This window comes from Linepithema humile, chromosome 3 (assembly GCF_040581485.1).
Source record: "Linepithema humile isolate Giens D197 chromosome 3, Lhum_UNIL_v1.0, whole genome shotgun sequence".
Taxonomy (NCBI): Eukaryota; Metazoa; Arthropoda; class Insecta; order Hymenoptera; family Formicidae; genus Linepithema; species Linepithema humile.
Window position 1 is genome coordinate 28,158,724 of NC_090130.1, and position 19,335 is coordinate 28,178,058.

General features: G+C 34.4%; 1 protein-coding gene and 1 long non-coding RNA gene across 7 annotated transcripts; both read right to left on the reverse strand.

The window, feature by feature from the left end:
* Positions 1 to 22: 22 nt before the first annotated feature.
* On the reverse strand, positions 23 to 11,982 carry Marf1 (meiosis regulator and mRNA stability factor 1-like protein). 4 transcript variants are annotated; one of them, XM_067352106.1, is made up of 25 exons: positions 11,713 to 11,982; positions 10,956 to 11,303; positions 10,731 to 10,874; positions 10,358 to 10,642; positions 9,676 to 9,842; positions 8,662 to 8,759; positions 8,379 to 8,589; positions 7,950 to 8,112; positions 7,606 to 7,804; positions 7,437 to 7,519; positions 7,223 to 7,354; positions 6,977 to 7,129; positions 6,506 to 6,904; positions 6,108 to 6,283; positions 5,663 to 5,835; positions 5,359 to 5,570; positions 5,128 to 5,278; positions 4,873 to 5,048; positions 4,406 to 4,789; positions 4,124 to 4,327; positions 3,707 to 3,977; positions 3,247 to 3,620; positions 3,068 to 3,163; positions 2,655 to 2,979; positions 23 to 2,531 (listed from the first exon to the last, which is right to left on the reverse strand). In XM_067352106.1, the coding sequence occupies exons 2-25, from the start codon at positions 11,262 to 11,264 to the stop codon at positions 2,479 to 2,481; spliced, it is 4,938 nt and encodes a 1,645-aa protein (XP_067208207.1). In that variant the 5' UTR covers positions 11,265 to 11,303; positions 11,713 to 11,982; the 3' UTR covers positions 23 to 2,478. The 4 variants fall into 4 exon arrangements, with proteins under 4 accessions (XP_067208207.1, XP_012234167.1, XP_067208208.1 ...); XM_012378744.2 differs by having other exon boundaries at positions 23 to 2,534; XM_067352107.1 differs by lacking the exons at positions 10,731 to 10,874; positions 10,956 to 11,303; positions 11,713 to 11,982 and having other exon boundaries at positions 23 to 2,534; positions 10,346 to 10,501.
* A 5,637-nt stretch (positions 11,983 to 17,619) lies between these two features.
* On the reverse strand, positions 17,620 to 19,294 carry LOC136998547 (uncharacterized). Of its 3 annotated transcripts, none has more exons than XR_010889128.1 (2): positions 18,633 to 19,294; positions 17,620 to 18,160 (listed from the first exon to the last, which is right to left on the reverse strand). It is a non-coding gene; the product is annotated as an uncharacterized lncRNA (long non-coding RNA). The 3 variants fall into 3 exon arrangements; XR_010889130.1 differs by having other exon boundaries at positions 18,572 to 19,294; XR_010889129.1 differs by having other exon boundaries at positions 18,367 to 19,294.
* Between the last annotated feature and the right edge of the window lie 41 nt (positions 19,295 to 19,335).

Below are 19,335 nucleotides of genomic sequence, written 5' to 3' on the forward strand. Positions count from 1 at the left end.
GCTGACAAAGAATCTTTTGATATCGAATGAACCAATCTTTCTTTTATTCTTTGCTTCATTGTACAATATATAAAAAGATTATACCCATTGTACATGTATATCAAATTAATTTACGAAATATTTTAAGATGATTCTATGATGATTTATACATTCTAATTTCCTCTGTTATTATGATAAAATCTTGTGCACATTAATCTCATTTACAATTTCTTCTATTTTGACATTATGTTTAAATTGTTTATCGATTATTTAGAATGCCGAAGTGAATTTATAGTACATGTAAGACTCATACTGTATTTGGTACATAAGACAACTATTCGTAAGGAATATCTTATGCGATGGCATACACACAGTGATATATTACATAACATAAATATTTCTAATTGAATGAATTAAAAATTTCTCTTTCTCTCTATATATATATGACACATGTACACGCAAAATCTTTCATATAAATATAAAATACAATAGAATGCACTCTTATTATCGCATAAATATACAACACGTAACAAAACTGTTTTTCTTCGATAGGAATAAATTAACAAAATATTATTAAAAAAAAGTCACAAAATACTATGATCCTTAATAACTATGTAACACTCTAATGCCAGACTGTCACTCAACGTATCGCGATTTTTTAAAGAATCGAACAAAGACAGCATGAGTATTACGTATTTCGAATTCTTCAATTCTTTTTAAATAATTACTTAATTTCGAATACAACAAACTGGCAACATCGTGTAAAACTTATAATCCATTATAGCGATAATCCTATTATTACAATCTAATTAATCTTCCCATGCTGCAAATCATTACACATCCATGTCACATGTACGATGAGCACGAAGTATAAGATTAAAGTGAGATCATTACACACTCTTCTCATTACACATTCTTCTGCACAATTCAAAGAGAGTGGCATTCTCATTTATACAGCTTATATTACGCGCTTAATATATTAGCAGAATGTTATAAAAAAGGTTTCGTATCACGCAGAATCACTCAACTCTCATCGAAAGAATTTCGCAGTGGCTGTTGATACAGAGATACCTGTTGCAAGCTTTACATTTGTTTCGTCTCATTTTGAATAAAAATTACGTGATACTGATCGCCATTTAGTAATATCGGACGAATTTGTCTCAATGATCTTTTTGTTAAAATTCCACTTCACGCTGTACCACGCTACATTATGTTTTCCGATTATTCCGCGCTATACTAAATAATAGTACTAATTTCTAAATTATTGAAAAGAATTTTTTTATGTATTAAAATCAAAATCATCTTTCCATCTCTTACGTATTGTGAAATCACGCGGCAACTTATAACAACGTATATCTTACTCCAATTTTACATCATTAACATATTCGTGAGACATTCATTCATTCAATTATTTGTAATACGTTTGTAAAATTATATATTGAGCTGTAAAAATGTATCAATGATAAATGGAGAAAAATTCGTAAGGCGATTAAGATGAATAATATACAGATGAAGATGCGTATGGTAGACAAGAGAATGTTTGCAGTTGGCAACAATTATATGTAATATCCTTTTTTTTTTTAAACATACAGTATGTTATATGAATGCAACTCACATTGTCTTTGATAATGTGAATGTGGGCAAATCGAAAGAAGCGGTTTCAATCAATTACATATTAAAAAAAAAAAAATTTAGATAAGTTATATATTTGATGACTATGGAATCTAGTCTAATTCTTTCTAATTTTATGTTAATGAATATAAAATTAAAAAAAGATATAAAGAATTCCACGATATGTATTGTTAACTAGTCGAAACAATCAAGTAAAAATTGATTGTAAACTCGATACAAACATAAATAAGAATAAAATATTATCAAATGATAGCTCATTAAAAGAAAGTTATTAGATGTGCAATGTAAAATGATCTCTAAATGTAATTATATAATTCACAATTAAATATCCCGGGCAATGCTTCTTGTGTGCGATTTGCCGAATGATTAATTATTGCCATCCCAAGCTCTTTCTTCTCAGTTTTGTGTAATATTACTATCATCGTGCTTCTTTTTTATATCCTATATCACAGTACGAAAAATGCTACATGTTTCCTAATCATCAGCACGTCACTCATACAGTACAAACGTCGCGCATACGTATTTTATGTTACACAATCTTGATTGCAATCATGTATCTACTCGATGTCCCTATTTTTATGCACTTCGAAAATAACTTGTAATTCACTTTTCTCTATATTGGTTTACATACACATTTAATCTATACACAAATTTATCGTAAATTTCGAGTATAAATAAAGTGCGGTACCTACCATCTATGAATTAATTTATAGGTAATTTGGCCTATGTTAATAGCGACGACCTGCTGAAGCGTTGAAGTTCATCATTTCTTACTATCTCCGAGTATAAGGTGACTTATCAAATTGAATCGGTCCTGATTGATCTCGAGTTTATCATTATTTTTACATTTCTCTTTATTCCTTCTGCTTATAGCTCGATCGGTTGATTAAATTGGGCCGCCAGACGTCTTTTGCCTTTAACTACTAAAAGAAATATAGTTTCTTGATATCTTAAAAGAAATAGATAGACACACACACAGAAATCACTTTGTGGAATATTAAATGTAGAAAACTTTTTAAGTTTTTAATAATACAGCTACTCACGGACTTTACTGGAAGTGCTATGGCCATCGCTACTCTCATCATCATCGATAACATTATCATCGCTTTCGGAACTTGCGAGATTGAGATGCATCCTTACGTTAGTTTTCTTCTGATTATCCGCTAATGTCTTTTTCTTGGGTGTTAGCGACAGGGATGGAAGCGGCAGTTCAGATGGGTGTGGTGCGACGACAGACTTGGAATAGTAAGGAGAGGTAGGATACAGGGGGTTTGCAGCGGCAGGCAATAAATTTTTGGTCGGTGACAGCAAGTTCGACGTATCGCCGGAAAGAATTTGACTCCAGCTTGGTAAAGTTAATGGAGGAACCTGGAAGAATATTCAGAATTAATTATCTGTTTAATTTACCTTCGTATTACATTCAACAAAGCAAAACGAAAAAAATATATATATATACCTGTACGTTTGTAGAATGTTCATCTTGCGAATATGTAAATTTCGTTGGCGACATCCACAGCGAAGATGTCCAATGCTCTTCTTCACATACTATATCCTGCGCGAGAAAACACAATCGATAAATCAATTGTTTCAGTTGGACATATCGAAACAAATGTTAAAGTTAAATAAAAAAAATACCTCAGGCGGAGAATCGGGCTTAGGTGGCGGCGGAGGAAAGTTGTGTTGCAATATCGGCGTGCGTATCAAGCTATTCAGGAAAATTTCGCCGCCACTTTCCGGAACCGGCCAATTAATCGAGCGTTCCTCCGAATTTGGCAAGTCTTTCCAACGCTTGTCACGACTCTCCGGCCATAAAGCTTTGCCGTCTTTTGCTTTCCAGGAATTAATATTTGATAATTGATTGAGCCACTTCTCACTGTCGTCTATCGTGCCCAAAGTACCCGACATCATGCGGCAGGAAGAATCACTCTCCAACGAGTCGTTGCTGGAGTCCGTGTCGTGATAAGACGACATCGGCTTGTATAACGTTGGCAAAAGTATTCCAGCTGAAGCTTAAACAAAAAGAAGGTTTAAATTAGACGATGCGTTAGAAAAAATAGATCAATTTTATATATATATATATATATATAAAACTTACCAGCTAACTTTTTATTTAAGTAAATAATCGCTTCCTTCTTTCGTGTCTCCTTTATTGTTACGGTGCAAGGCAATGCTTGTAAAAGTGCAGTTATCGTTGGAAAACCATACTGTGCAGGTTTACAAGGTGAACCTATGACAGTCGCATACGATACATCAAACTGCGACAGGTTTAATGTACCACCGTAGTGCATCATTACGCGATACAAATCACAGGCGAACCGATGTAACGGTATCAGTTCAACGAATTGCTCACCATTCACCACTGTGAACTATAAAACGCACTCTTAGAAATTATTGTAATCAATTCTGTTTAAAGCGCGACCTTAAATAGTCCACTTGGCGCTATGTGAACAATAATAAAGTTGGCGAGTAAAAGCGCCGGGTAAACGATTTTACATGAAATTTATATACATACTCGAACAATATTTCCCATATCTTTCTTAAACTCGTCCAGATTACATTGTTTCAAGTAATACTGTGAATATTGTTGAACAAATTCTCTGATGGTCATTCTGTACTGAGGTTGATCCATCAGAATACGCCGGCACTGGAGGGTCGTTTGCTGCAGGTGTGATTTGTCTATTGTGATGATAGCAGGTCCCGTAGCCAGATCTATGATCTGCAATGAAAGTCCAAACAGTCAGATTTCAGCACTATCGAGATCAAAATCGATTATGTATATCGAATATTGCGTTACCTGAACGGTATCGCTGAGCTTTTGCATAAGTTGCAACATAGAGCTGCAGCCGAATAATTCGGGACGTAGCGCGTAACCGAACTGATGCAGGAATGTTTGCGCGATGTTTGAAACACCGAGACCACCTCTGGCGCGTGTCACTAACTTTACGATTTGCTCGGAGAGCACTTTGAGGCCCTCCTTTTCGGTCAGAGATATCTGCCTCTCGCCTCCGTTCACTTCCTCGATCTTGACTACATCCGGGATTGCCTCGAACAATTCGATCAACTTGGTGAATCCGTAATCCGACACGCGACATTGGTGGCCGAAGTGATGATGGTAGGAAGGTACAAACTTGTTGAACAACATTCTGCACTGAGGTGCGTGCTGCAACAACTCGACAACCTGTAAAAAAAAAAAAAAAAACAAACAAAAATTCGTTTTCATTGAATTTGAACGTTCTCTCGGACAAATCGCGAATTACGCACCTCCTTGGCGAACAATTTTGTTCGTTCAATTTCTTCCGTAGTCTGCTCGCGTTTCGGAATAGCTATCATTTTATCGCCGCCCTCGATTGGCGTTACGACGACCGTATTTTCGGACACTTCGCCGAGAATGTCTTCAATTTCGCATACACCATAATCCACGATGTCCCATGGTTTCGCTGCGAGAAAAATAATTCTCATGTACTAATTATTGTAATTATGAAGTAAATCAAAGTAGGAAATTGTTTTTTTTAATACCTATTACTCTATTATAAACAATAGGAAATTCTGAAAGTGCTACTTGTTTGCTCGCTTTCGACTTCAATACTCGCAGTAAATCCGAGGTGAACCGGCGTACTTGAGCACGGTGCGATAGCGTAACCACACGCTTGTTGCCTTCGCCCATAACCTAAAAGAATGTGCGATAATTTGCAGATGGTTCTAAATCGAGACAACCGTTTGCGAAATTGCATCACTTAATTTACATACTTGGACAGTGTGTGTAAGTGCCTCTAGCAAATCAATTAGTTTAGTAAATCCGTAATCAGCAACTCTACATTGCCGTCCAAAGTGATGATGATACGCTGGTATAAACCGATTAAAGGGCAATTGGCAGTGCGGTGCGGTTTTCAGAAGATCGACCAATTCGCGACTAAATAGAGCTAACTGATTTGCGAGCGGTGGACTCACGCACTTAGTTTCTGAAAAAAGCATTCACGTTACGGCCTTTGTAATAAACTTTGATACAAAGCAACTTCAGATTTCTGAATCGATTCTTATAGAAGATAATTACCGTCGTGATTATTATCGTTATCCTTTTTTCCTATCCACACAAGATATTTCACGCTTCCGATGTCTTGTCTTACTTCAACAGACGACAAACACGATACCAAGTGTTCCAAAGGTACGCCATTCTCTACGATTTCTAACGGCTTTTTGAATTCAGCCTCGTAACAGTTCGGCAGACTAAAATCAGATTATTCGTATATTTTGTATTTTGAATTAATAATTACTCATATGCATGCCACATGAAATTTGATTAACACGTTGGCCGTCAGCTTTTTTTTTTTTTCATGTTTTGTGTCAAACGACACTTCGATCGTCGTACTAAGTTTTTAATGCCAGGCCATACAATCGAACGATTTATATTTTGGTATAAAATATATCGTGGTCTTTGATACTACGATCAGTGTGTCGCATGAGTCAACGTGTTAAGACATAAATTATTAAAAGCATACCTTGGCAAAGGTAGAATGCCATTGTGCGATGCTAATAATAGTTGCATACGGGACTCGAGAACCTTGAGAGAAATCCTCACGTTAGGTAAGGATGCCATTTCTTGTTCCGCCCAGCCTTTGTCGGACAACGGCTTCGAGGTGTGGAGTATGCAATACGGCAACTTAACTTGGCCATCCTGCAAATATTACGCAATGTCTCTTATACAATATAAATGTAATATTCTATTACACGAGAATACGCATTCATTCAGTGATATATACGCTTCGCAGTGTGATCAAAGCTTCTCGACGGTAAAAGGAACCAGTTAGCTCTACCGCCACCGGAAAAGCTCAGACTCGGCTTCTTTTCATCATTTTTTGAACGCGGGAAATGACGTTGCTGTAATAACGTCACACACCTGTATCGTATTGCTAAAGCACGGCGACGGCGTGTTTCTGTGATCCGGATTGAGCGAGACCATCCTGCCGCTCGGATCCTCCGTAATTATGCACACGTCTCTCATCTTGTACAATTCGGACACGCTAATGGAGATCATGAACCGGCTCTCGTACATCTCGCGAAACTTAAACAGCGGAAGTTTGTGCCCCGGGACCTCTTGCAGAAGCATCACGATCTGCGCGCGGATAAGCTGCGGGTTTGGTCCACCAGTGTGAGCGTACGATATCAGGATGCGCTTGTAGCCTATTTTACGGCGATGCAATTGCGAAATTGCGTATTGTGCGTCCGGCAGCGACGGTACTTTGACGCTAGCGGCGAAATTACCGTCCGACTGCATAAATACAGAAATATGACAGACCTAAAATGTCAGGAATGTTAGTAGCAAATAACAAGATTTATATAAGAGTCACAACTTCTCGTAGCCACTTACTGAAACATGTTCCATGAACACAGACGAAAGGATCCGCTTCATGTCCTTTATATCGATATTCTGATCTAGATTTGTCACTTGCAATTCGATAGGTATATTAGTGCCATTACTGGTGACAAGTCCGCTGCGATTGTTTATAGGATTAAAAAATTTCTAGAGGAAAAAATTAAAAAAATAACATGTTAATATCGCACAGAGCATGAATTGCAAATAATTGAGTTTATGATGATAAATAAAAAAAAATACCTCCACTTCTTCGTTTTCCGCATCACTCAGATGCGAACGCGAGGTTTGGTTATGTTGTCCTGTTCCTGACAACACGCTATTTTCATAAGGTGACGGTGTTTTGCTGTTTCGCGAAGAAACCTGCTGTTGATTCTAAAACAAAAAGCAATTATCCTTTTGACTTTTTAATACGTATTATCAGTTAAACGATGGAAAAGAAAAATTGTGTTCGTACCTGACCGTGCCACACAGTTTTTTCTCTAGTAGGTGCATCATACAGCGGGGACGGACTGCGCCGTTTGAAATTGGATTGACTCGCTGTTTAAATAACATGTAATGTAATATTAATAACTGTGCACATTAAAATCGAAACATTCCGTACAAGTTTGATTTTAAATTATTACCGTTATAACTGAGTGGGACAGCTAATGAAGTATACGACTGTCGCCCTCCACCCCACTCGGAAGAATGAGTAAATGTACCGTGTGTGCCTCTGATGCGTCTGAGGCCTTCAGGAGTACGAGAGGTAGCACTAACAGCAACGCTATTGTCCCGAACCTGCGGAACGTGAGCTCGCTTCCCCAAGATTTTCGACTTCTCCATCTGTGAATTATCGTTTAACATTATGATAAACAATATGTATATTAGTAATAGCCAATTATGATAAAAAAAGCATGTAAAAAAATACAAGAAAGAATAATTGAAGATATCTGTATGAATTAAAACGTTCACTTCACATAAAACTTACTTTGTATTGTTCTTCCCATATATGGCTATATTGTTGAGGCCCAATCGGCCAAACTAATGGCGACTGCACCCTAGCGAGTTCATTGTAAGTCCTATTAAAAGCTACATCACCGCTATTCGGGTATGATCTTCCAGGAAAAAATATTGGAGGTTGTTGTATCATCCTGTAAGATACATAATAAAAATATTAAACTCATTGTTTCTGCTCAGAATCTTGAAGTAAATAAAATTTGTTTAATATTTTCTCAGATAAGATCAAAGATACGCTCATAGCCCGAATCAGCAAGGATAAGACTCTACTCGTGACTCTAGAGCTCTTTCTCGGATTGTCCATCATTGAAAAAAAAAACAGGATATCTTTTGTTAATTCAACAGATTAGATTTAGAATTGGTAGATAGAATAAATATATAATAAATTTGACAAACTGACCCCGTTTGTGGGGCATTGACGGATGTGCAATGGGCATTGAAAGCAGGAAAGGCGCCCACTACAGGTGACGACGACTGATAATGCGGGAATTGGAGGGTTCGCGTCCCTAATACGGAGGCACTCGTAGCATACATTTGCTTGGAGCTGCTTTGCTTAGAGTCAGTAACAATTTCTGATTCACTGACTGCTCGACTTCGTGTTACGACACTTCCTGAAATAATAACACAACAAGCAATCAAGTAATGTCTTACGTGATTTTGAAGGATTCCACAAATATTCATACCTAGATTTTTGGCGATTATATTTCCTTTTTCTTTATTGAGATATCTTACAGATATTTTTGACCCAAGCACATATTCTCCTTCCATACGCTTCTGAGCCCTACCGAGAATAAAAAAACATCTTTGTTATTGTACAGTAAGTTCAGCAGAACAAGTAATTCCGCTTATAAATGACCTTGCAGACACGAGAATATACAAATACTAATACACCAATTAATTTATAATCGATCGCAATTGATAAATTATTTGTCATAATTTTAATTTTGCGTATGAAATGAATCTTCTTTCGATATTGAACAAGTACAAGTTTTTCCGACAATGATACAAGAGACACGACGTCATGCAACTTACCCCAAGTAAGAATAAAACTATCAGTCGACATCGCAGTGTAACATTTAATAAAACAATAAATACCAATAATAAATTATTTTGTGTAAAAATAATCTTTTCATATAATAAATCTTAATATGTGTACTGATGATGTGATAATATGCAAACTTATTATTCGATGTTCTCTGATACCACTATGTTCGTTATATTAGCCTCTCTGCCCGATATTTCAAATCCACCTTGTTTATTCATCCCTACTACATCTATAGAAAGTATATAGCTGTTTTTTCATTTCTTTTTTTTGGCATAAATACTAATCCAATCATAGAATAGAAAATATGAAAGGCTAATCTTCATGAAATAAAAGCGGGCTATTTAAGCAGGAATTTGTGTACAAGTCACAAACAAGAAAAGGAAGTAACACAAGTAAGTTTCAATATTAGCTTCCTGACTGTCGCTTTTCGAATTTATTCTTTCTCATTACTTCAGTCTTAATAAAACTTAATATATTAACTCAGTTATTTTTTATTAATATAAATACATAAAATATGAAAATAAGTATATTCCTAACAATTTAAAAGAAAATAACTAGATAGTATTCAATGTAACTTTTTCTGTTAAACATACTTGCAGTAATCAGGAAGTTAATACCATATATATATATATATATATATATACACATATACCTGTTTGCGAGAATTTTTGACCCAAAGCGTACAATGGCAGTATTTGATTGAACTTCTATCACGCGACCACCACAGTTTTCAGATAATTGCTTAAGACGACGCTTAATGACATTAACATCCGTTTCGTCGGGAAGGTTACTAACTATAAGGTCATGGGAATCATTACCCTGAAAGTGTTAAATGATTTCATAGATAAAATGGAAATATATAGACACACTGAGGACAGGTTGCATGCAAGAAAATTTTGATATTCATAGTACAGTAAATAATGTTTTCATGAAATCACTAATGATTCCATGAAATCATCAGTTATATATATTGGCGAATGTAATAAAAATTTAAAACTAAATACATTCACTGCTAATTTTATAGAATTAAAGCAAATTTATTTACGTATAATCGCCAGATATTTAATTATTTCAAGTGCTTTTACTGTACATACATTGTGTTATTATAAACAAATCTAATTACATGTGTACTAGGATGCACAATGTTGTATACATACATACACAAGACAAAGTATACTCAGAAATTAAAAATAAAAAGTATACTATGTATACTCTAAATATTGTTTATTAAATAAATACATGGAGAATATATCGCGTATGATTTATATTAGCAATTTCAAAATAAAAAATATTCTTTTGTTAATATTATAATCTTCACATACCAGTTTTCATACCTTTGCTGGAGTTCTGGACGGCAATGACTCCGTAAGCTCCATAAAATCGTAATGTTCATTAGCGCATAATATTAATGCTTCCGAGGTATTCTTTTTATGTAACAATATCACATAAATTTTTTTTCTATGACGTAAATCACTAAGATCGGCGGCAAAATTTATGTCACCGGATATTAAGATTAAAGCTGCTGGACTACCATGAATATCAGCAAATCTCCTGATAGACTGTTTAAGTTTTTCATCTGCAGCATTCTTGCATGTAGCAGATACATGAATTAAATTAACCTAACAAATGTGTAATCAGAATAAATAACTTGCAGAATAAATTTTTATTGTAATGTTCACAGAAAATTATATTGCATAGTTACTTTACCTGAGCATCATTTAGTTCCTGTATAATTTGATTGTTCTCTTTCTGAACATCACAAACTACAATAAATTCTGCTTCTCTATAGCCATTAAAAAATTTGTCTCTAATCACTTGCGTAACTGCTATGGCGGATCTCCCTTTAGGAACCTGTATAACACAATTGCAAAATATAGTGGCAAAAAATTATTTTAATGGTACATTTCCAATATGAGAGATTGGCAAACTAACTTGACAGTTTTCAATGTCCCAGAATACACCAATCGGTGGCAGATGAGCTGATAAAGCTTTAACTGGACTATCATAATGCAGAAAAGAGCAATCATGTCTGCAATGACTAAATATCGGAGAAGCAGATGTCTGGGATTCTACCTTTGAATTACTGTTACTTTCAATTCTATTATTATATAATGCTTGGTTTTGAGAAATTAAAGACGAGACCTTTTGTTCAGATAACAATTGCAATAGCTTTTCATTAAGACCCTCAATCTCATCTTTATCATCCGCACCAAGCGTTTGGTAATCTTCGTTGCCTGCCATGTGTTTCAAAAATTATCTAGTAGGATTCCAATGTACAGGCTGAAATTAAACAGAAAACAAAAGTTAACAAAAACATTCTGGCATAAATGCGCATATATTGTTTTCATGTAAATTAAACATTTGCATATTGCATTTGATAAAATTATATAACTTATGCAAAAACAATTAAATTTTTATCAAAGATTCATAGCTGTAAGAGCTTTTTTTTATATTACAACAAAATCTTTTTAACTTTTTCACATTTTTTAACAAAGAGCTTAAATTTGTAAAGATTTAAAAGGTTATAAAATGCCCGCGATTAAATGCATTGAAAATACAGATGAATTTGATGAAAGAAACATTTTCTGTGATACGATAGATTTGTATTCGTATTCAAATTAAGATGTGTTAACGCATATTACTATGCTTGAGATTCAGCAAAAGATAGTGCAATTCAAAAACGCGTTACCTGAAAAATGCAGCCATTATTTTATTTGTAGCGTGCAGCATCAGATGAATGCACGACAACCGGCACAATAAAATGTCGAATGCATAAAACATCACGGGTGCAAGTTACAGTCGTACACATAGTTCACAAAAAACGATTCATGACCGAACCTACACAAGAAATAAACGCGAATCCACTAACCGTGTCTTTTTGCAATTTTCTGCACTTCTTTTCAATCCCCCCTTTCCCCTCTCATACCAACATTCTCATTGCTTTTTGTGTAAAACGCATTTGAAGGTCGCATTTACATTGCGCGATTAACAACGGATTATCCAGTTTAACCAATCAATTTTCGGTTTCTCAAAAAAGATTACATTGTGAATCATTTTCTTTATTAATATGTAATTTACATCTCTATGAATGTTGGAGAAAAATATTAGATTTTTTTATAAACAAAATTATGTGACTATATTTTAAATTATAGAACAATACAAAGAAGCTTTTATGGATTACAGAATAACAACCAGTTAAAAATAAAAGTACTAAAATTTTGTTTTGTGTTTGAATTTACAACATAAAAAAAACTAAAATAATTTTTGGAAAGGAAAACTAAAAGCATCATATTTCACTCCAACTAGATACATTACTGATATCCTGATGGAAATATTTTTCTAAAAATATAACGAAATTTTGTTGAAATGTATTTGAAAATTTCTCTCAATTGACCCCATTAATTAATTTCATAAATATTTCAGCAATTTTTCATTAAAAAGTAACAGTTTTTAGTTCAATTCAGTAAATTTCATAATGATAATTATTTAAAAACTTTTTTATTACTTTTCAGCAGTATATTTTAACTTTCCTTATATTTCAAAGTATTACATTAAATATTCATACGGAAAATTATGATTTATTTTGAAATATATTCAGTAATTTTTTAAAAACATTTATTTTACTTTTCATTGATTTCATAGAACTTTCAGCAAAATATTTCCATCAGGGGGTCGATTGTGTATCTTTGTCGACTTTCCTCGCCTCTCGTATTTTCATCTCACATGAAAAAATACGCGCGATTGGCTATAAGCGTAGTGAAAATGCGATATCCCTAGGCTCACGAGAGTGAAAATCACAGATGTGAGATGTGAGTGCGAGCAATAGTCGAATGTTTGTATATCATATTGTATTATCATATATAACCAAGTACAATCGGCTGTGTTCCAATATTATTTTTATCATTATAATTCATTATAATTTGAAAATAATGAACGTTACTGAGAAACAAAGACTTAATGATCCGTTTCATGCAACAACACCCCGATTTTGGACGGATAATGTAGATACAAATAAGATATAAAATATAAATGTGTCATATGAATTTATATCCATTGTGCGTTACGTTTGATATCTATATATACCAACTTTTTTTATTTCTCTAAAATATTTAATATTTATTTTGTTCATAATATTTTTTTATATTGTCTAATTCTAAATCGAAAATAAAATATAATTTATTTGTATCTATATATCTGTACAATTTGAGAAATGTATTATCCGAGATATCAAATGGATCTTGTGTATCCCTCAATCTTCTCCTTATTATGGGCTTGTTCGTTTTAGCTGCACTGGGGCAGCTCTGGGTCTGCTCTAAACAAGATAATACAGGACAAACTATTTATCTGTCCTGTATTATCCTATGTAGAGCAGACCCAGAGCAGCCCCAGTGTAGCTAAAACGAACAAGCCCTATATTTAAATTTCTTTGCTGCCTTTTATTCCTATCTCTCTCATTTTCTTCTATCATCAGCAACATAACCAAATCCATTTTTTATACGCTGGCTCCGTGAGACTGCACAATACGATGCAAATTCGACACAATTTGACTGAATTCGACATCTAAATACTTGTCGAATAATCTCACGTGAAATAATTCGCATTTTCACTATAGTGAAATTTACATAATCAAGTGAATGTTCACTTTTGTTATTTTCACTAGGTTTTGAAATACACAATCGACCCCCAGGGTATCCATTAAGGCCGAATTCCCACTAAGCGCGTCACGCGTCGCGTTATCCGTCGCGTCACGAATTAACCAATCAAAACATCCCATTTTATCGCATCATGTGCCGCGCGACTCCTTGCGCGACGCATCGGTTCAGTTGCTTGACATTCTAGAGACAAAAGATTCTTCCTTTGTACTCAGATCGCGCGCATTCGTTATGAGACAGGTCACAGAAAATGTAACAATATTCGTAAGTTCCAAATTATTATTTAATACTATTATAAAATAATTATTGGCTTAGTTTACATCGATTGTTTAGTACGCGTACCAAGTACTAAATCTGCTTCTCCGATAGATATAAATCGTTTGGTGTAAAATCTATATGAATCAAAAAAGCAGATTTAGTACTTGATACGCATACTAAACAATCGGTATAAACTAAGCCATTATTCTCTACTATTATTTTTTGTCTCCTTACGGCGACACGTTCAGTGTGAATAAAGGTGCAATTTCATGTAGCGTCAAAACGCTAGCGGCTCTTCTTACTCTGGCGCTTTTGGTCGATGCGTCGTTTTGCCGCTTGAAGTTCGGAAAGGCCCAACTCGAGCGAAAAATAGACGTGTTTGAATTGGTTTGAATGTTGTATCAGTTGTATCAACAAAAAATGAGTTTCAACGACAACGACAGTGAACATTGGAACACATACTTGAATTGTTACATGTTTTCCATCGATAGCACCAATGCAGTGAATGAAATTGGACAATTCTTCAAAATCATTTGCAATTTTGAGCCAGTTTCCTTCCGACAATACTGATGATAAAACCAAAAGACACAAATTGCTCCAAATTGCTTCGCATGTCTCTCGAATAATATTACAAACTGTTGTTACCCCAACTAGATACTGGTATGACATTGACGTCATTGAATCGCCAGAAGCAAGATACCTAGAACATTGCAAAGATACAAAGATATATAATATTTAAACAATATCAAAGCAGTGAACAAGTTTCTTGTATAAAATTTGCAGTAATTTTAACATTTACAAACCTTAATGTTATTATCAAACGTTCTTTCGGTTGTATGGGCTCTCAAATAACATTTTCTTTTATCAATAGCGGTCCAACAATAGATAACAATTCCTCAAATTGTGTTGCGGACATTCGGAAATAATTGTGGAATCGTACTCCATTCTCTATGGTCAGTTTAGGAATTGACACATAATAAAAACTGTGCTCTGGACGATCCTTTAGATATGGTGCTACCCAGTATTGCTTCTTCCTGTACGGTCTCTTCATTTTTTTGCAATTTTCGCATAATTGCACACAACACCAGTATTCGTCGTTTCTTAATCTCTTTAGCTATTACTGATGGCAATGTATTTTGTAATGTTGTCGATAAAATACTGTTCGGACAGTTTAAACGCACTTTGACACGCATCCTAATTGTCAGTTTCATACACGAATTTAAATCTATAGAAAAAATTTAAAAAATACAGAAAATATAAATCCACCGCGACTAGCGATTTGTCGCTCCATGAAAAAGTAGCGGGCGTTTAGCGGCTGGCGTTTTATCGGCAGCTTACTATTGAGAGGAAATGTATCACAGAGTGGGGGTAGCCGCTAGCTTTTTGACGCTACGTGAAATTGCACCTTAAGAACGACGCTATTCTTCAGTTTACCTCGCGTCGCGTCGTGACGCGAGTCATGACGCGACGCGTGACGCGCTCAGTGGGAATTCGGCCTTAAGGCCGAGTGTATCGCGTCACGCGTCATCCAATCAAAACACATATTTTATATATGTTGTATAATATGTATTATACAACACATATAAAATATGTGTTTTGATTGGTGACGCGTGACGCGACGCACTCAGTGGGAATTCAGCCTAAGTTCTATACATTGCTCTATAATATTGCTTTGTAAGAGCCTATCCAGACACAGGCTTAGTTTACACCGATTGTTTAGTACGCGTACCAAATACTAAATCTGCTTCTCCGATAGGTATAAATTGTTTAGTGTAAAATCTACACCAATCAAAAAAGCTGATTTAGTACTTGGTACGCGTACTAAACAATCGGTGTAAACTAAGCCACACTTGCATAGGGTGTTTACGATAATTCAAGTTCGAGTTAGTTTCACTAGGACCGAAAAATGAGATAGACATAACCATCTAGAATCTTTATGATTTATGACAACTCGACGCTGTCTTGTATTCCTTGAGTTAAATTAATTGAATTTGTTGAGTTTATAGAGCAAATTTTATTGTAATAAAAAAATGTCAACTGCAAATCAGTCTATTAGCGTTTTCGAATAAACGGGGTTTGAACGATCTAGGGTTGATCAATCACTATTTTACTATAAATGCAAGTCTTTCATTGGTGGAGAGGTTGCAATGACGTCATTAACCAATCTTGGGTCGTTCAAACCCCGTTTACTCGAAAACGCTATATGAAAGAAACAAATAATGTTGGTATGTATGTTGGTATACTTCTTTAATAGATATAATTATATATATATGTATATAATTATATTTATTAAACTCAACAAATTCAATGAATTTAACTCAAGCAATACAAGACAGCGTCGAGTCATGAATCATAAAGGTTCTAGATGGTTATGTATATCTCATTGTCGGTCCTAGTGAAACTAACTCGAACTTGAATTATCGTAAACATCCATAATCGCATAAACATATGCATAAGGCCTGTTCTACAATACGTCGTATGTCGGCGTCGGATGTCGTTTGTCGTTTGTCGTACGTTGAATGTCGGATCTGAATACGACTTGTCATTCTACAATATAGTCGTAAGTCGGTGCAACAACAAATATAAAAATGGAAAGTAGAGTGATGAGAAATTATTTAAATCTATTATTAATTTTGTTACATATAACAAAAATTAGATTATGTTTAAGAAAAAGACGCAAAATAACAAGAAGGTGATGGGTAAAACCACATATTTCAAGAAATATGAGACAAACTTATGATGCTCATCGAACATTATTTACATATTTTTGGACGAATAATCATGAGTTTTTTAAACTTACAAGGATGTCGGTGCAACAATTTGATCACTTACATGAACTCTTATATTATATTTGCATCCAGTCGTAAGGCCTATCGGAAGTCGGAAGCCGGAAAAGATGAGAGTTGACCATCTCCCGTTACAATAACGACAATCGACTCCCGACAGCTTCATGCGACAGCCGACAACCGAATGCGCATGCGTCCGACATCCGACGCCGACATACGACGTATTGTAGAACAGGCCTTACTGGGCGGCGCGTGAAGTACATTTTATGGAGAATTCACACTGCGTCTGATGTCCCACGTCCAATATTCAATAATAGAGCTTGTTTTTTAGACGATAAAATATCTTTAGCTAGAATTTTTAGAAAAGAAGCTTTATTATTAAATATTGGACGTCGTACGTCGGACCTCGGACGCAGTGTGAATCCTCCAATACTCCTAGCCGAGTTGAAAAGAGATAGTGATTCTATTAAAATTGTGCGTTCTTTATACGCATTCCGATTAGGCGTAGAGAACGTAGGGAACGAGCAGTCTAGAGATCCTTAAAGGAAAGATCGGCAAAACTGTCGTTACTTGGTGTAAAAGCGAATGTGACGTTCGTGGCGCTTTATTTTGAATGTATACAATAACTAATATATTTATTTTCTGTTGTAACTGACATTAGTGCAATAAAATAATTAAAAACAATTTTATCTCAGTACGATACTTCATGATTATATAGAAATTAATATATTAATATATATAAAAAAAGTAATTAAATTATTAAAATTATTATGGCACATAAAAAAACACAATAAAAGTACATACAAACAAATATAAAAACAAATATATATATATATATATATATATATATATATATATATATATAAACGTAGAATAGCAAATAAAAATATTTATAGAAGATAAGATGCAAATAATTTCGTTTATTTGTAATTGTTGTGTATACAATAAATCAATTTGTAGTATATACAAATTTATACCAAGTATATACCAAGGAAAACAGAAAATCAAAATGTCAATTTGACATTGTTTATGGCAAAAATGATGTAAAAATGACGCTTTTTGTCATTTTTTGGTCAACAAGATATCAAATGACATTATTTTGATTTTCTGTTCTCCTTGGAAATTTTATGTTATACAGTACTGGATAAAATAAATCATACATTTTTCAATAAATTTAATTTATTACTGTTATTATTTTTTAAAAATAGTTACATTAACGAATTCAATTTGTTGAAAGATGTATGATTTATTTTGTCCAGTACTGTAATTTTATCATTATATCACAATTGCTCGTTCTGCAGCATAGAACAATACCTATAGATAATGTAAATTTGATTGAATAAAGTTCCCAACTCTTTTGATTGTAAGCGTCTCGTATCCTCTATTTATAAAATTTTAATGCAGTTCCTTTGAGAGGTGGATATGGTTGTATCTGAAAGATCTGAAATAAAAGTAATAAAAGTAATAAACTTACTCAAAGTTGATTCCAAAGGAATAATAGTAAATGAAATACTAAGCCGAAAAAAGTTTAAATCATGCATTTATTTAATATAGGCATGCATTACCATACTTTTGCTCGCACAAATACCATTTTGATTAGATAAAGGTAAGGCTCTAGAATTAATTTTCAATTTAAACGAAATGTACCTTTTTATAATCTTTTCTTTAAATTGTGGCACGCAGGCAAAGAAAAAGTGATTTCTTTACAACGGTGTACAAAAAATTGTTTTAAATTAACATTTGTTTTTGATCGAAGATGAGGATAATAATTGTTAAATATTCTTGTCATTTGAATAAAAAATCTAAACGTAACAGGATGAACATAAAATAAGGCATGTGCGTGATTGCTTACAAACATCATATCGGAAGAGTTACGCAGATGTTTATATTTTAGAATCAAGAATATAACATACTTTATACTTTGCACAAAATATTTCTTAACAGTCCTCGCGTTAAAACTTACAACTTACAACACGTTCACGATATCACGTTACGCAGGTTAACAGTCGTAATGCAGTATAGCTGAGTATAAGTATAGCCATAGGCCATAGCATAGTGTGGTATAGTGCCTTCTCTCTCGCTCACTTTCTGTCTCTTTCTATCTTAGTATGTTCTTTCTTTCTCACACTTCCGGTTTTACACCAGGCGACGGAACCAATCAGAAATCGTTAACGTTCTGCCGATCTCTGGCCGGTATTCATAGTCCGTTCTTATATTCAAGATCGTCTTAAGCACAAATTTATATTCGCTCTCTTCGTCAGACACAATCTATGTGTGACGAAGAGAGCAAATATAAGTCCGTATTTAATAGCGTTTTCGAATAAACGGGGTTTGAACGATCTAGGGTTGATCAATCACTATTTTACTATAAATGCAAGTCTTTCATTGGTGGAGAGGTTGCAATGACGTCATTAACCAATCTTGGGTCGTTCAAACCCCGTTTACTCGAAAACGCTATAAGACGATCTTGAATATAAGAACGTACTATGAATACCGCCCTAAGACGATTTTGAATATAAGAACGGACTATGAATACCGCCCTCTCCTTTAAGGATTTTTAGAGCAGTCTATTTTTACCACCTCTATGGTTATAACTGTAGTGTCCCTATTGTGGTG

Coding starts and splice junctions, on each gene's coding strand:
- Marf1 (XM_012378744.2), bottom strand. CDS start 11,264: ATGGCAGGCAACGAAGATTACCAAACGCTTGGTGCGGATGATAAAGAT. Junction 8,590..8,661: donor TATAATCGCCAAAAATCTAG/GTATGAATATTT, acceptor TTATTATTTCAG/GAAGTGTCGTAACACGAAGT. Junction 4,328..4,405: donor AGCTCAGCGATACCGTTCAG/GTAACGCAATAT, acceptor CTTTCATTGCAG/ATCATAGATCTGGCTACGGG.